Genomic DNA, 14,850 nt, shown 5'->3' on the forward strand with positions numbered 1-14,850 from the left:
ATGCTGTATATTTTTCCCTATGGGGATATCACCAGAATTGCATTTTATGTATCCAACAGGCCAACTGTGGCCAAATCCTGGATATAACTGCATAAAATATTGATGACTGAGGGACCAGCCCAGTGGTGCAGTGGTTAAGTTCACACATTCCACTTCGGTGGCCTAGGGTTTGCCAGTTCAGATCCTGGGTATAGATCTATGCACTGCTTGTCAAGCCATCCTGCGGCAGGCATCCCACATATAAAACAGACAAAGATGGGCATGGATGTTAGCTCAGGGTCAGTCTTCCTCGCCAAAAAAAAAAAAAAAAAAAAAAGAGGAAGATTGGTGGCAGATGTTAGTTCAGGGCTAATCTTCCTCAAAAAAATAAAAACCAACAAAATATTGATGACTGAGTTAACATTGTCTTTTTCACATGTTATCTAAGTCTGAGGCTGAACAGGTCTCATCAGTATTCCAATTGCTCAATAAAGACACTTAATAAACTCTGAGTATCTGAACCGTAATCACCTAGCAGTCTAATTGAGCAGCCCTGAGGGGCAGTACAGGATCCTACCAGAGTGGGGAAGATTAGTAGCACGGACTGGGCTGCTAATCTCAGGAACCATCGCTGCAGTGTGATCTGCCAACCCTAGGAACAAATGCCCAGAACAGCAGCTGATAATCAGAAAGAGAAAGACACCTGAAGAAAGGAGAGTTCAGCCTGAGTTTTCTACAAAGACTTTTCTAAATGAAAAGCAGCTCACCAACTTGCTTCTATATTATTAAAGAGAGCTTTCATCTCTCAATCTACTTTTTTTAATTTAATGCTTACTTGTTTCAATAATTGCTAATTGGGTCATTCTGCCAAGGGCTGGGGGAAACTAAAGTAAATGAGACAGTCTCTGTCTTCAGGATTTATAATTCAAACATCAAAACAGGCATTCTATGACATGTTATAATATAAAGGGGAAGATGGACATCAATTTTTTCTAGCTTGATTGAAGTATAATTCACAAATAAAAATTTTATATAATGTGGTGGCTTGATACTTACACATTGTGAAATGATTACCACAACAAGGTTAATTAACACATCCATCGCCTCATATAGTCACCTTTTTTTTTCTTTTTTAGTGTGATGAGAACACTTAAGATTCACTCTCTTGGCAAATTTAAAGTATACAACACAGTATTATCAACTATCATCCCCATACTGTACTTAGATCTCCAGAACTTACTCATCTTATAGCTGGAAGTCTGTACCTTTTGACCAACTTGTCCTCATTTAATTTTTATTTTTTTAGGAAGATTAGCCCTGAGCTAACTGCTGCCAATCCTCCTCTTTTTTCTGAGGAAGACGGGCCCTGAGCTAACATCCATGCCCATCTTCCCTACCACAGCATGGCTTGCCAAGCGGTGCCATGTCCACACCCGGGATCCAAACTGGCGAACCCCGGGCCACCAAGAAGTGGAACGTGCACACTTAACCACTGCGCCACCTGGCCGACCCCTGTCCTCATTTAATTTTGATTGAGTGTCAATAGTAACAACATCGAAAAATAATGAAAAAGTTAGTATCAAGGAATAAGTAGAATTTGAGTAAAATTTGGAAGGAAAGGTTAAGATCTTGATGTCATAATATAATAGCACTGCATGTGATTATTGCATATGGAGCTGAGATAATCGGTTTGGTCTCAGCTTTGCCACTTAATATTGGGATTAATATCACAACATGAAGTTAACTTAACTTCTCCGTGCTTCTGCAGTTTCCTGACCTATAAATGAGGCATGACAGTAGTGAAATGGCATGCAATTATTATTAGAATTACAAGGACTTCATAGAGTTCTTGTGTAGATTAAACAATTTGCATGAAGGGCTTAATTAATAAATGATAAATAAATATTAGTGGTTATTACAACGAGATGCTGTTTTCACATAAAATACACATCGATATGATTCATGATTTCAAGAAATTTGTTGAATATGTAGGAAATATGTGTATGAAATATGAAGGAAGACTTTTAATAGTGTATGAAAAGACGTTAAATAAAATCACTTACAAAAATGAGCACCACAAGCAAGTGATGGATAGCTTCTAGGGGTATAACACAGAGAGAGTCAGACAGAGAGACAGAGACACAGAGAGAGACAGAGATAGACACAGGCGTGATTGTTTTTAGCTGGAGTTCTATGAAGGAGATGAGCTTATAAATGAGCCTTGGATAGACGGTGATCACAATCAAGTACACGTTGTTTTGTTACCTTTGGATACTTTAAAATCTAGCCTTCTTTGAATGAGATTATAAAACAGCATGTACAACCCTCCGTGCTGCACAGAGATAACTGTATACATCCTAACTCAGAACATTAGTTGGGTATTTTTCAGTTTGTCTAAAATTTTCATAGTCTCCTTAAGTTCCTTAACATGAAAACTCAAAATTTGTCCTGCGAACATTTTCTCACTATCTCTACCCCAAATTCCTTGTCAGATTTTCCATTTGTTATTCTCCCAAAACATATACACTGTATATATTCTATTATTATATAGATCACATTGTATTGACTGGCCTTCTCATTATTATATTTGAATGAAGAGACTGCCTCATTTTGTTTCCCTAATATTTTTGCCAGAGTTAATATTCAATAAAATATTAACTAAATAAATATTCTACAGAGAATTGAAAATGTGGACTGGAGAAAAAGTAATTATATTCATTGGATATGCAGTTAGATGACTGCATTATGTAAGGGAATTTAGAGGGAACAGAAAATGACAAAAGACAGGATCTCTTTTAAAAATCAGAAAATACCCAGATTTGTTTATTATAGAGTATGGCTCCTTATGGAAATATAAACAAGAGTGGGACAGTTTGAAATCATAGAGTAGGAAAAGGTAGAATATTCACCAAGAAGATGAAGAAGAACTCTGATACGTAGACAATCAGAGAAAGTCAGTACAAAGAACGTCTGAGAAAAAGGAAGTTACTGAAAGGAAGATCAATAATGCTGTTTGCTGAAATGGTAGAAAATTACAGGATTTGTGCAAGAAAGTAGTCATTGAAGACCTTAGAGAGTGCAGTTTTAGTAGAGTTGTGAGAAAAACGAAATTGCAGAGCTTAAGGGAATTGGTGAAGAAGTGGTGGTGACAAGTAGAGAGATCTGACAGGAAAAGATCCAACTAAGAAAAGCCACTCTATTATGAGTTGTACGAGTCATTGATGACTCAGAGCCAAGCAAGATTATAATTACATTTTTGCTCAATTTCTGTTTCTATTAAGAACATTTAAAATGAGTTCTGCCTTTTCATGCAACGAGGATGTGAGCATTTTATTTTTCAATGGGTTCAAATTTTTCAGGTTGTTAAAGCACAAAGGGAAGTATCTACCATACCAGTTATCATTAATTTTATCTGCACAGCTTAGACACTGAATTAGACCTTTTACTTCTTTTCCTTGTCTCAACAGGACAAATGAGAGTATCTGAAGCATCAGTACTTTGCTATTCTAAGTTATCTGAGAAATAACCTTTTTGTGTGTGCACGCACGCATGCATGCGCATGCTAGCAAAGAATCTTCTAAGTACGATAATTGGTCTTCTGTTTATCAGAGTTTATTTATTTCTGGTTCTTTAGTTCTCTGGCCTTCCAGGATATGCAAATACGTTTTGAGTGAGCCTACTACTGGTATATACAAAAGCTATTGAAGTAATCCTTCTAGCCACAAGGTCAGAGCTTAGAGAAGACACAGAGTTTATATTTCTGAACTTGCTTAGTGGGAAATTGTTGTTGAAACAAGAAAAGACATATCCTTTCAAACCTTTGCTCTAAAACTAAATCCATTTTGAGGGTACAGTCATCCACAAGATTACCCACCTTCAGAAAAGAAGTGACGAGAAATACAAGTGTGAGTACAACCTAAAAAAAGGAACAGCCAAGCTTTCATCTAGAGATGAAAGTTAGATTGTTTAGGAAAGCTTTATTGGAGTAAGCATTGAGACTAACAATGCTCTTTCTTGTCATCCCATTCTAAATGTCACATTATAATGTAACCTAGACAATGTATATAAATCTAATAGCTTACAAAGCTTCAAAAAATAAAGACAAACATTCAGGATTTTAACTAAGCCTGTAGGGGAAACAAAACTTGAATTTAAACTCTCAGAATAAAAATTCACTCTATAAAACGGAATACCTGAAAGGGGTATTCCTTTCAATGAAAAGATGTCTACAACATATTAAGATAACAATTTGCATAAAAATGTATGCAGTACATGGTTTTATTTTTGTCTAAGATGTGTATTATCTATGTACTATATACATGTGCGTGTCTGTGCACATATATTTGTTCCATTTCTATGTATGCTATCTGAAGAATCATATTTAAATGAGGGATTAAGAAGTTTCAGAGACAACCAAGTTCACTGAAAATTACTTAGGTACAGTCTCCAATAATCACCTTTAATTTAATTTGATTATAACTGAAACAGACTCATAAGAAATTATTGCATTGTCCTATGTTCAGAGAAAGATAAGAAGATGAAGATAACCTACATTAAGCTTATAAATAACAAAATCAAGGGATAAGGAATTTTTTTAAGATTTTCAGCGTAATGCAGGGGAGACGGTGAATGTCCCACAAATAGAGCACGCAGTCCTCGAGGCACTACAGATATTACCACAACAGTGCTCCATGCGACAGTCTATGACAGCCCGGTGACAGGGATCTTTAAGAGCATTGAACTATTCTTGTAGAGCTGTTACGTTTGTTTAACCATCTCTTCTTAAGGCATCTAAAGGGCTGAAACATCTTGCTCAGAAATATGTGTTTCAGCTCACTGGGTAGTGAGGTTTTCCTTATGATTCTATGATCAGCATCATAATGTGTCTGTCATTCTCTTCTAAGTCTAATTAGCATAAGCCAGTGGCACTCTACTTCATGACCTCTGGATGCATTGATAAAAATGAAAGGGTATAGTCATTAATACTTTTAAGAATAAAATGTAATTTAACAAAGTTAAGTCTTCAAGGTGTTTGGTAAATTTGGAGAGAGATGAAGAAAGAATACACATATAGTGCAGAGGATCACAAAGTATTCATTTATAAATAAATATCTAAATTTATTTTTAAAAGTATAATAATTTAGAAATAATGAGAAATAATAATAGCAATAAAAAGAATTTTTTTTCAGTAAACATTAGCCATATGTCAGGTGCAGCACTAAACTGTATAAAATCAAGTTTCAGAGAGTTATTATTATTTATAAGGGCACCAAGCCTCAGGAAGTGTTGTGACTTTCGAGGTTATAAACAAGGTCCCCCCATATAGTTGTTCTGGTTGTGCACTATGTGAGGGTTCCATTCACATCATAGATATATGCTAATTTATGTAACAGCTCGAGGGCAAGATGAAAGATTTTTGGCTTCCAGGCTAAATGCTCCAGCAGCCAGGGAGAAGCCTTTCCTTAATAAACTCATGTTGGCTTTTGTGGTTTGCGGTCTGCCCTCTCTCTTTCTCTCTCTGTCTGTCTTCAACACACACTCTCTCACACACACACATACTCATTGGCACATATATCTTTTTAAAAGTAACACTCTAACATTTTGGTTCAAAGTTGGGCATAATGTTATGACATAAAGTTGTTTTTCAACAAATACCTTTCCTATCTGATTATGGCAGTAATATATATTCAATATGGACAATTTGAAAATGCAGAGGAAATAACAAAAATTAAAATAAAACATACCCATTACCCATATATAATTTTACTTTCTTCTTCTCTCTCCCTCCCTTTCATCATTCATTCATGAACTCAAAATCAAACCAAAATAAACAAAAACATAAACCCCGTGGACAACTTGGTTAATTTACCTCACTATGAATAATATGTTAGAACAAGGTATATATTTTACATATCTTTTATCTCACACAACATACAACTTAGCAGATGGCCCTGCTTCTCATGACACTTCCTTCTCATGCTCCCATTCGAATAAAATTGTCATGATTGGTAATGCATAAAACTATACGCTAAAATATCAATCCTAAGGCTTTCTTATGGAGAGGAGGAGAAAAATACCATAAACTTCTAATCTATTATGTTTTCTAATTTTCTATCAGTTGGCTAAATTCTGACTTTTTAAATTTAATATAATACTATCAATCTCACTTACATTATTAGTGCTTGCTTAGATATGTAGTAATCAAAAAAATGAAATGTCCATTATGGAATAGGCCATCTACAAATTTTGTTACTGAATCTAAAACCTTATCCCAGCAATTTGAATGAGAAATGTAAAAAGACTGAAAACTTAGCCAAGTCCTCAAGTAATTATAAAATATTAAAAATAATAATTATACAGTATGTTTTTCTTGGAAGCAGTTTCACACATTTGGGTAAGACTAGAATATTCCATTTTAGGTTAAGATATTTATTAAATAAACAGTATCTTTTTTTTCCTTCCAACTCCCTTTTGCCTAATTAAGGAAATGCATAGAAAAGCATAGGAAACTATTCTTAAAAGTCCAGAAGAATCCTATTATTTAATATAGGAAAAATGTAGACTGTTATACTGATAGACTTAGGGTAGTTTAAAATTTTTCTCCTTCATTTTTCTCTATCTGAAAATCCCAACTATGAACATAAATCAGTTGTTAACTATCCTAAGAGACTAATCCAACCAGTGGATTATCTATGGCAAAAGTGTTCCTTTCATTTTCACTTTTTCTCTCATATTTCTATCATGTTTGTGATCATTACCGTTGTCTTCCTTCCATCTAACCACATCCCTGCATTCCCAAGCATTTGGGTAAAAAAAAATTGCTTCAAGAAATTCTTATCACATATTCCAATTTAGTGTTATTTTGTGTTATCCACGCTGTACTGAATTCTGATTTCATTCCTATATAGTATGGGCTCACAATTTTATACAGATTCAAAAAAATAGTAATTATGAAAACCATTTTCAGGCACCCATACCTGAAAACTGAACAAAAGTGATGTCAAGAGTCCCTAATTGAGAGGGGTCTGAGAGAAGAAAGGCCTGGGGAGTACCTAAGTGAATAGACTGTGTTATTACCTCTGGGGGCACATTGGAGGATGCAAGTGTGGAAGGAATGCTGAAAAGCACATACAATTAAGAAATCTCTATAAAACATTGCAATAAGTTTACATTTCTCTGCCACAGCGCCTATCCCTTCAGTCTTCTTAAGAACTGAGTCACCTACCTCGAGGAGGAGAGAATTGAGAAGGCTTTCTAACTGTGGCTGTAGGGGAGTCTTCACCGTGCAGGACTCCAGGGGGCAGCCCACTGTAGCCCACCCCTGGCAGGTGTGAAGTGGCACTCTGCTTCAGAAAGCAGACTGCTTGATGGCCAAGAGTGACCTGGTAATCTTCTTTTGCAGGCTACTTGAGCACATTTAGGAAGACTAAGAGCTATAATGAACTTGTTAAGGAAGCCAATCCATCACATTACAGGTTAAACCAGGAGTGATTTCCTCTGATAACCTAAATTACATCGCTAAGAACTAAAGGGTTTGTGACTGTCTAATGTGTACACTGACAGCGACCCCTTCCTTGCTAAGTGTGAACACTAAATATGAACAAAAATAGAATGTCTGATGACAAAGAAATCTCAACATCCCGATTTGTCATCTGTTCCTGGGGTACCACTTAAAATGCATTCTTTTAACATAAAGTCACACTCTTTTAAGTTTCTTTGATTTTTACTTTTGCTTCAAAGAACTAGTTACATTATTTTTTAAAATTTGTTTTTAGACTGGAGATTCACAATCTCCATAAATGGTAACAACATGAGCATTAAATTCAGATGCACTTGAAGTGAACACTGTGCTAATTAGCAGAACTTTTCAGGGTGTTGACTTTATGAAAATTGTTGTTATTGTGAATTATTCTGCAAATCCCAAAAGAGGCATAGTTTTCTAACTGTGGAGGACTGGGAATGTCTTAATAAGTGCACAATTTGAACATTGTTTGCAATAAAGTCAAATTAAGTCATCTATCCTCAGATCATTCAATTCAGCCCAGCAAAGCATAAAAAAGTTCACATTCTTTGCTACCACTAAGAGCAACTATAAAAAAGATCAGGAAACCGCCTATGCACCCTGAATGTTGAACAAATATTGAGTAAAAATAGTGAAAAATTTTTAAAAACAATGAAAATTTTTTCAAAAACATAGAAGAGTACAAAACTCAGTTTTCTTGAGCTCTAGGATGAGGATATTTGTCCATTTTTTTTCTTCCTTTAAGCTTAGAGTATTATGTATTTCCTAACTCTCATTATGTGGTATTCAAAGACAGATTCCTCCAATATGAAAATATCCAAGATGGGCACATTTGGGCCACTGAAGACATGATGTAAGTGGTCCCTAAGTAGCTGGATGACTGATATATCATTTTAGTGACTGACTTACTGGTAGGAAATGACTTACAAAGTCTGATTGCCAAGTCTTTTACATGTTTTCACTCTTTCCAAATAAAATAGTGGGAGACGAAATAACACATTGCCAATTAAAGCAATAACACTAAAAGCACCTACGGTTTCTACTTTTCAGTCCTTCAGAGATCTTTTCTCATAGGAAATCGTGGTATCTTTTCCACTGCTAAGCTTTATTTGAGACCACTGTTTGTGTTTGTTTGAGGGTTAGGCACTAAAATTTAAAATTTATTTTTTGCATAGCAGTTAAGCATTCCCTTAGTGAGAATGAGTAAGTGTCCATGTAGAGCACTTACTTGTGTTGAATTTTCTACCATTCTGCAGTCCTTATTAACAAACAAAGTACTTTGGATGCCACTTTTGTAAGATTATTTTAATTAAGGTAAATTATTGCATGGAGCTACTAACCTTTAGAAATGAACTACAAATTAGCATTATTCATTTTCTGCAGTGTGTTTCATTTTCCGTTTAATAACAGAAATCTGGCTAACTCTAAAGGTCAGACTCAAAGCAGCCTTACCATCATCATACTGGCCCAAGCTGATTGCGAAGAGAGAGCCAAGGATAATCCCTGAAGCTAACCATCTCCAGAGATAAAACTGCTGTAACATCTTCTGTCAAATTCCACTCAAGGCTGATCTGAAATAACAAGAGAGAGAAGACACATTTGACAGGTTCATTAATCTGTTACAGGTAAACACAACCGTCACAGCGTAGAAAAGCCTTAATGACTTCATAGTTAATTACCTGTGCCATGCTATCCATTAACAAAGTAACACACTTGTTTAATGCGCTGGAATCCTTTATCTACATGAATTTGCAGACCAGCAATTTCGAAGTAAGGACAGTTTTCTGTTATTTATTTTTCAAGCAAGTAAGTTGAGAAGTTAACATACTGATAATATTGGAACCACACCCTCTTTAAAACTGAGACCCAGTGAGTGAATCAAATGTTAATCAGTTTGTTACTAAATTTATCTTGTCTATACCATAAGTTGTTCTACAGTAATTTAAGATGGTGAAACTACATGAAAATTTCAATGGACATTTGTTTTACACAATCAAGTAGAAAAACCCATCAGTGAAATGCTAATTCCTTTCTGGTAGAGTGATAAGAGAGTGACTTGACTATGCCAACTAAGAATAAGGATAAAGCATCAATTTTTACCACATCTGTCTTTTGAAGCATTTGAATTAATTTCAGTTTAATTCTTTTGTTTTTCTTTGCTAACTCCCAATAAGTAAAGAAACTCAATGAGATATTAGCGGTCAGTGAGCACACCAGAAAGTCATGCTGAAAGAATGATGTGTTCAGTTTCCTTGTAAATTGAAGAAATTATTCACATGGAATTGCTCAAAGTGACCCTGATTATAGATCATAGCATCACAGAGATAGGAAGTCTGTTTCTCTGATTCAGAGGTTCCAAATTCAAATGCCTACAGGGGACAAGAAGACAAAAGGGTGAATTAGCCTTAAGAGACAAGAGGGACGGTGAAGGCTGTGCTACACTGTGTAGTCCCGGGTTTATCTGAAGGGAAGAGCAGATGCTCAGCATCCTTCAATGGCTGTCATATGGGAATGCAAACCAGTGTTGACAAGTCATTCTGGTTTTCCAGAAGATGGTATAAATCCAAATTTCCATGTGAGATTGCTCAGTGTTTAGATGATTGTCCAATCCTCTTTATAAACTAAATGCTTCTGGCAGGCCATATTGTTCCCTGAGATCCTTCAGTTTATGACTCCTGCCCAGGGTTCTCTCTCCTAGACCAGTTGTGGATAAGGTTCACAAGAATGTACAAAGGAATACTTGAATTCTGTTTTCACATGCATTTTATTCCATCCATGTTTCTGTTTTATTTTTTGTGTGTTTTATAAAGTTTATTTGCACAACAGCATATACAAATATATGTGATTTATTTTAAAATTATATTAAAAGGGCAAGCTCAATTTTTTTTTTACTCATGGAATACACATTCCTTAAATCTCAAAGGTCACTCCACTAGATCACACACATTTAAAAATAGAATCTATTCTTCTTGTGTTTCTTTATCTAAAAAGAAAGCCTTCTTTTTACCTGGCTCTCACACATTTTTTCCCCTAACTGGTAAAGGACGCAGACTCTACTTTTATAACTTCCAGGCACAGATAGCCCAAAGAAGAGCCCATCGTTAGATATCAAGAGAACATAATGATCTATGCTCACTTGCAGGAAAAAGAAAACTAAAACTGACTAATGTCAGTAGTTGTCAGAGCAATGGATGAGAGTGTGGCTTCTTTTTAAATTCAAGTTCTTCAGCTTACCAGTTATATGACTTTGAGTACATTAAATAGCATCTCTGTCTCACTTTCCTTGTCATTAACGTGGAGATAAAATAGTAACTACCTCATGTTTATTTTGAAGATTAAACAAGTAAATGGCTATAAATATACACTCAGAATAGCGCCTCAAACAGGGTGAGTACTCCATAGAGCTTAATATGGGTATTTTTGACTCAGCATCTGCAGAATCTTCAAAGTGCTTAAACAAATATTTTCTCTATCTGTCTTTAGCACAGTTTTTAAGGTAGGTGTTATTATCTCGGTTCTGTGGAGAAAAGGTCATGCTCACCAGCTCAAGGTTACCAAGATGACATCCCATCATCTCATCATTCCATAACAGAATGGACCTGCTCATTCCATAACAGAAAAGGACCAGAAAATTTCCAAGAGGACACGTGGTTCAGAAGGTTTCGAGGGATCTGAGGCCTAGACGGCCAGCTGTATCGCTGCCCTGTACCCTTAGGGAGCAATATTGCTTCCCTCCTCCCAAACCTGGAGCAGAGCCCTACTAAAATTTAGGCAAATAATGGCTTCAGTTCCTTTTTTTTTGTAAATGACAAGATTAAGAAACAGAAAATAGTGCTTAAAATTAAAAAATAAAGAAAAAACACTTAAAGGATATTTATTAGAAAAAACTTAGAGGAAAAGCAATATCTTTACAAATGGCAAAAAGACTAAGTTGTGTTCCTTGGTGGGTCCTTAACTTACCACCTTGACTTCCCTCTTACCAGCTTAGTTTTCACTATTATGTTTTTACAAATATGCTATTTTTTTTTTTTGCTTCTGATTCAAACCATTTGGTTTCATTTAACAGCCTTCAAGATGAAAACAACCTGATGGGTCATAATTTTAAAATCATTAAAGCCATTGTTTTTATTGTATCTCCAGAAATAGAACGTCTTGATATGTGATCCTGCACATTTTTCTTAGAGGATCATATTTATATTTTTGAGAACATTACAATAAAAACTTGCATAAAAATTCATTTAGAATAGATACAATACTTACCACCTGGAGTAATAAGAATATTCTGGAGAATGTGTTACACTTGTTTATTTTGGAATAATGAGAAAGAGAGTAACTTTTCTATTTTTTCTACTCTTCAATTTGTCTGCATTATTTCCAAAGCAATTTTAATCATTTTCTCTTTTTTTTCTTTTTCCTAAGAAGACTAGCCCTGAGCTAACTACTGGCAGTCCTCCTCTTTTTGCTGAGAAAGCCTGGCCCTGAGCTAACATCTTCCTCTACTTTATATGTAGGACGCCTACCACAGTATGGCGTGCCAAGTGGTGCCATGTCCGCACCCGGGATCCTAACTGGCGAACCCCAGGCTGCTGAGATGCAGAATGTGTGAACTTAACCACTGCGCCACTGGGCCAGCCTTGCAATTTTAATAATTTTAATGGGCTCAATATTTATAGCAACCTGAACGAAAGTTATGACTCACCACATCAACCTGATACCCCAAAACATAGAGCACATACTGACTTAAGAAAATCCTGCCTTCTAAATAAAGACATAATGAGAAGATACCTCCTGGAAAGATGCTAGGATTCTCCAGTCAAAAGACTAAGGACCAGCATGTTCAATAGACTTATTGTGCCACTCACATGACAGTCTACTTTCCAGTGGTACTTCTGTCATCAAATAAGTTGGAACAGATAGAACACTTTAGACAAGCAACCATTTCATTACTAGTTTTACAATCTCTAGAATTACAGACAAAGTTCTTATGGGAGATGGAACCCCAAATCTTGTTAAATGATTGTAGGTAAATGAAGGCATTTCAAACAACACCTCCAATGTTGTACCTTTATAATAAATTCCATATCAAACTCTGCCATTGTTCTCTAAGTACAAATTTTCCCCCCAGATCTCCTTGGCCAATAACATTATGCTCTGGCAATCTAAAGCATGTCTAGTTCTTAAAAGGAATGTAACTGACCCATCAGTAAGTTCATTGCACTTGGTTTTCAGGAGATAATTTAATTGGCATATTCAACACTCTGGTATAGCTAATAAAGATATGGTTTTGCAATAGCGATTTGGGAATAGTATTGTCTTGTTAAAAATATTGGGAAAGAAAACAGCTTTCCCAGTTACGTTATAGTAGTACATGTAAGTGGCTTGAATTTCCTGAAATTTTCAAGGTGTTTTCTGTAGGCTTAAGAATATTTTACCACAATTATTCAGGATGCAATATACCAAGTATGAATTTCACATCATTTGTATCCCCCACCAGATAAAGCTCACATTCATTTCCATGGCATTCCATGCTCTCAGAAATTCATTTGTTCAACAAGCATTCATGGAGAGTCTATGAAGTACCACTCACTCATCCAGGTAGTTGGAAAATATCAATATAAAAAGCCCACTCATATCTCTGCCCTCAAGAATCCTACATTCAACATGAAGATAGACAAACACTACGCATAAACAAGTTACATAACATGTTAAAAGGTAAGTAACATGAAAATATCAGTTTGCATTTTAAAAATTTTATACTGTCACTTTACACTTGATTGTCGTTGAGAAAATGAAGTAAGATTATATGAAGAAACCAGAATGTTTTCTGATAATGTAACTGAAGGAGAACTTTACAAGGAAAGAGTGCTTATTCCAACAGCCCTGGCTGAAAGCACCCTTGATGGCATCTACTGCCCTGAGTACAGATTGCTGTTCATCTCTTGGAAGGAGAAAAAAGGTTTTTCACCACGTTTTACTTTCAAGCAGCATAAATTTCAAGGCTGGCAATGCACAAAGCTCTGCCCTTCACGTGTTTATCTCTGATCGCTGCATCCGAGTTGGTTGCGGTGGCACATGACAAAAGCAGCCACAGTTGACATCACGGTGGTTTTCCCACTGAAATATTTTTGACAACGTCAACTATCTTTTTAGCTTCTGTCTCTGACTGCTATGTGAAAAACCACTAATTTCCTTGATATATCAAAGTTTGGAGCCTGCTGCCAATACTGTGTTGAGAAATCCCCTATCAATACCGTGTCAGGCAGGAAGCTGGAATCTCTCTGTGAAGCGGGACTTGGACACATGCATCTGCCCTTCAACAGTCTGTTCACTCAAACTCTGGTGCCTCCTGTCTCTGACAGCATCTAGATAGAGCTATAAAAATGAAACCTGTCACAGTTCAGTATTCCTTACAAGAAATATATACTGTCTACATGCTAGAATAAAGCAAACTTCCTTCAAAGCAGCCTCAGCTATCAGATTGAAAGCACGAGGCTTTCCAGAGTCACCACATCTCCCCACACCAAATATGAATTTCCTTAACTGACTGGTTGGAAAGCTCTCCTCCACCTCACCATGGTGGGAAACATCAAGAAGATTTTCATTGCTCCAGAGAATCGTTATCACTCATATGCATGACTGGATGAATCTTCTTTTGCTTCTTTCTTTCTCTGTAATATGAACTTCAAGAAATAAATTTCAGAGATTCTTTCAGATATATGCCCTCTTTCTAGATTACTTTATACTTTTTCCATTATTATAATTTATATGTAATTTGTATTAAATATATCTAGAATATATTTGTTTATACTTTTATATTACATACCTACATATGATATATTTATAAAATATACTCATATAATATAGAAGATATAATGAAATATGTTTCTATGTAATACAAAGTATATCATATTTTGTGTAATATAAAATATAGTAAAATATATTTATATAACTTTATATCACATTTTTACACATAAAATCTATGTACAGAAATACATTGATATTTTATTGAAATTTATACTATCCATATACAAATAATGATATTATCTCTCATTTATATTTTCTTTCAGTCATGAGCTGGATTCTGCTTCAAGGACAGAAATGGCCAGACTGTAGCTAATTCCAGGCAAGGGCAGTAAATTAACCTATGTTTTCACTGGGCACTGTGAGATCTAAGGCTCCTCACCAGCCTGGCCCAGACAAATCAGGCTTATCTGATCTTTGCTGGAGCTTACAGCTTGTTGACATGCCACAACGTCTGAGTATACCTTGGCTGTCCACTTTAAAATGTATATTTATTTGTGCTCTTGCTCTCTCTCCGTATATATACATATATATAAACACACATACAC

The 14,850-nt window shown here is 35.6% G+C and overlaps 1 protein-coding gene across 3 annotated transcripts in view; it reads right to left on the minus strand.

Annotated features, from left to right (window-relative positions):
• The window catches only part of PCDH15 (protocadherin related 15), a 952,630-nt gene that overhangs the window by 727,052 nt on the left and 210,728 nt on the right, over positions 1-14,850 (minus strand). For all 3 annotated transcript variants that reach the window (XM_070262649.1, XM_070262641.1, XM_070262642.1), the window contains exon 2: positions 8,954-9,072. In XM_070262649.1, the coding sequence (XP_070118750.1) occupies positions 8,954-9,044 (91 nt within the window). In that variant the 5' untranslated portion in view covers positions 9,045-9,072. The remainder of the gene's footprint in view (positions 1-8,953; positions 9,073-14,850) is intronic.

The sequence above is a fragment of the Equus caballus genome, chromosome 1 (genome assembly GCF_041296265.1).
Source record: "Equus caballus isolate H_3958 breed thoroughbred chromosome 1, TB-T2T, whole genome shotgun sequence".
Lineage (NCBI taxonomy): Eukaryota > Metazoa > Chordata > Mammalia > Perissodactyla > Equidae > Equus > Equus caballus.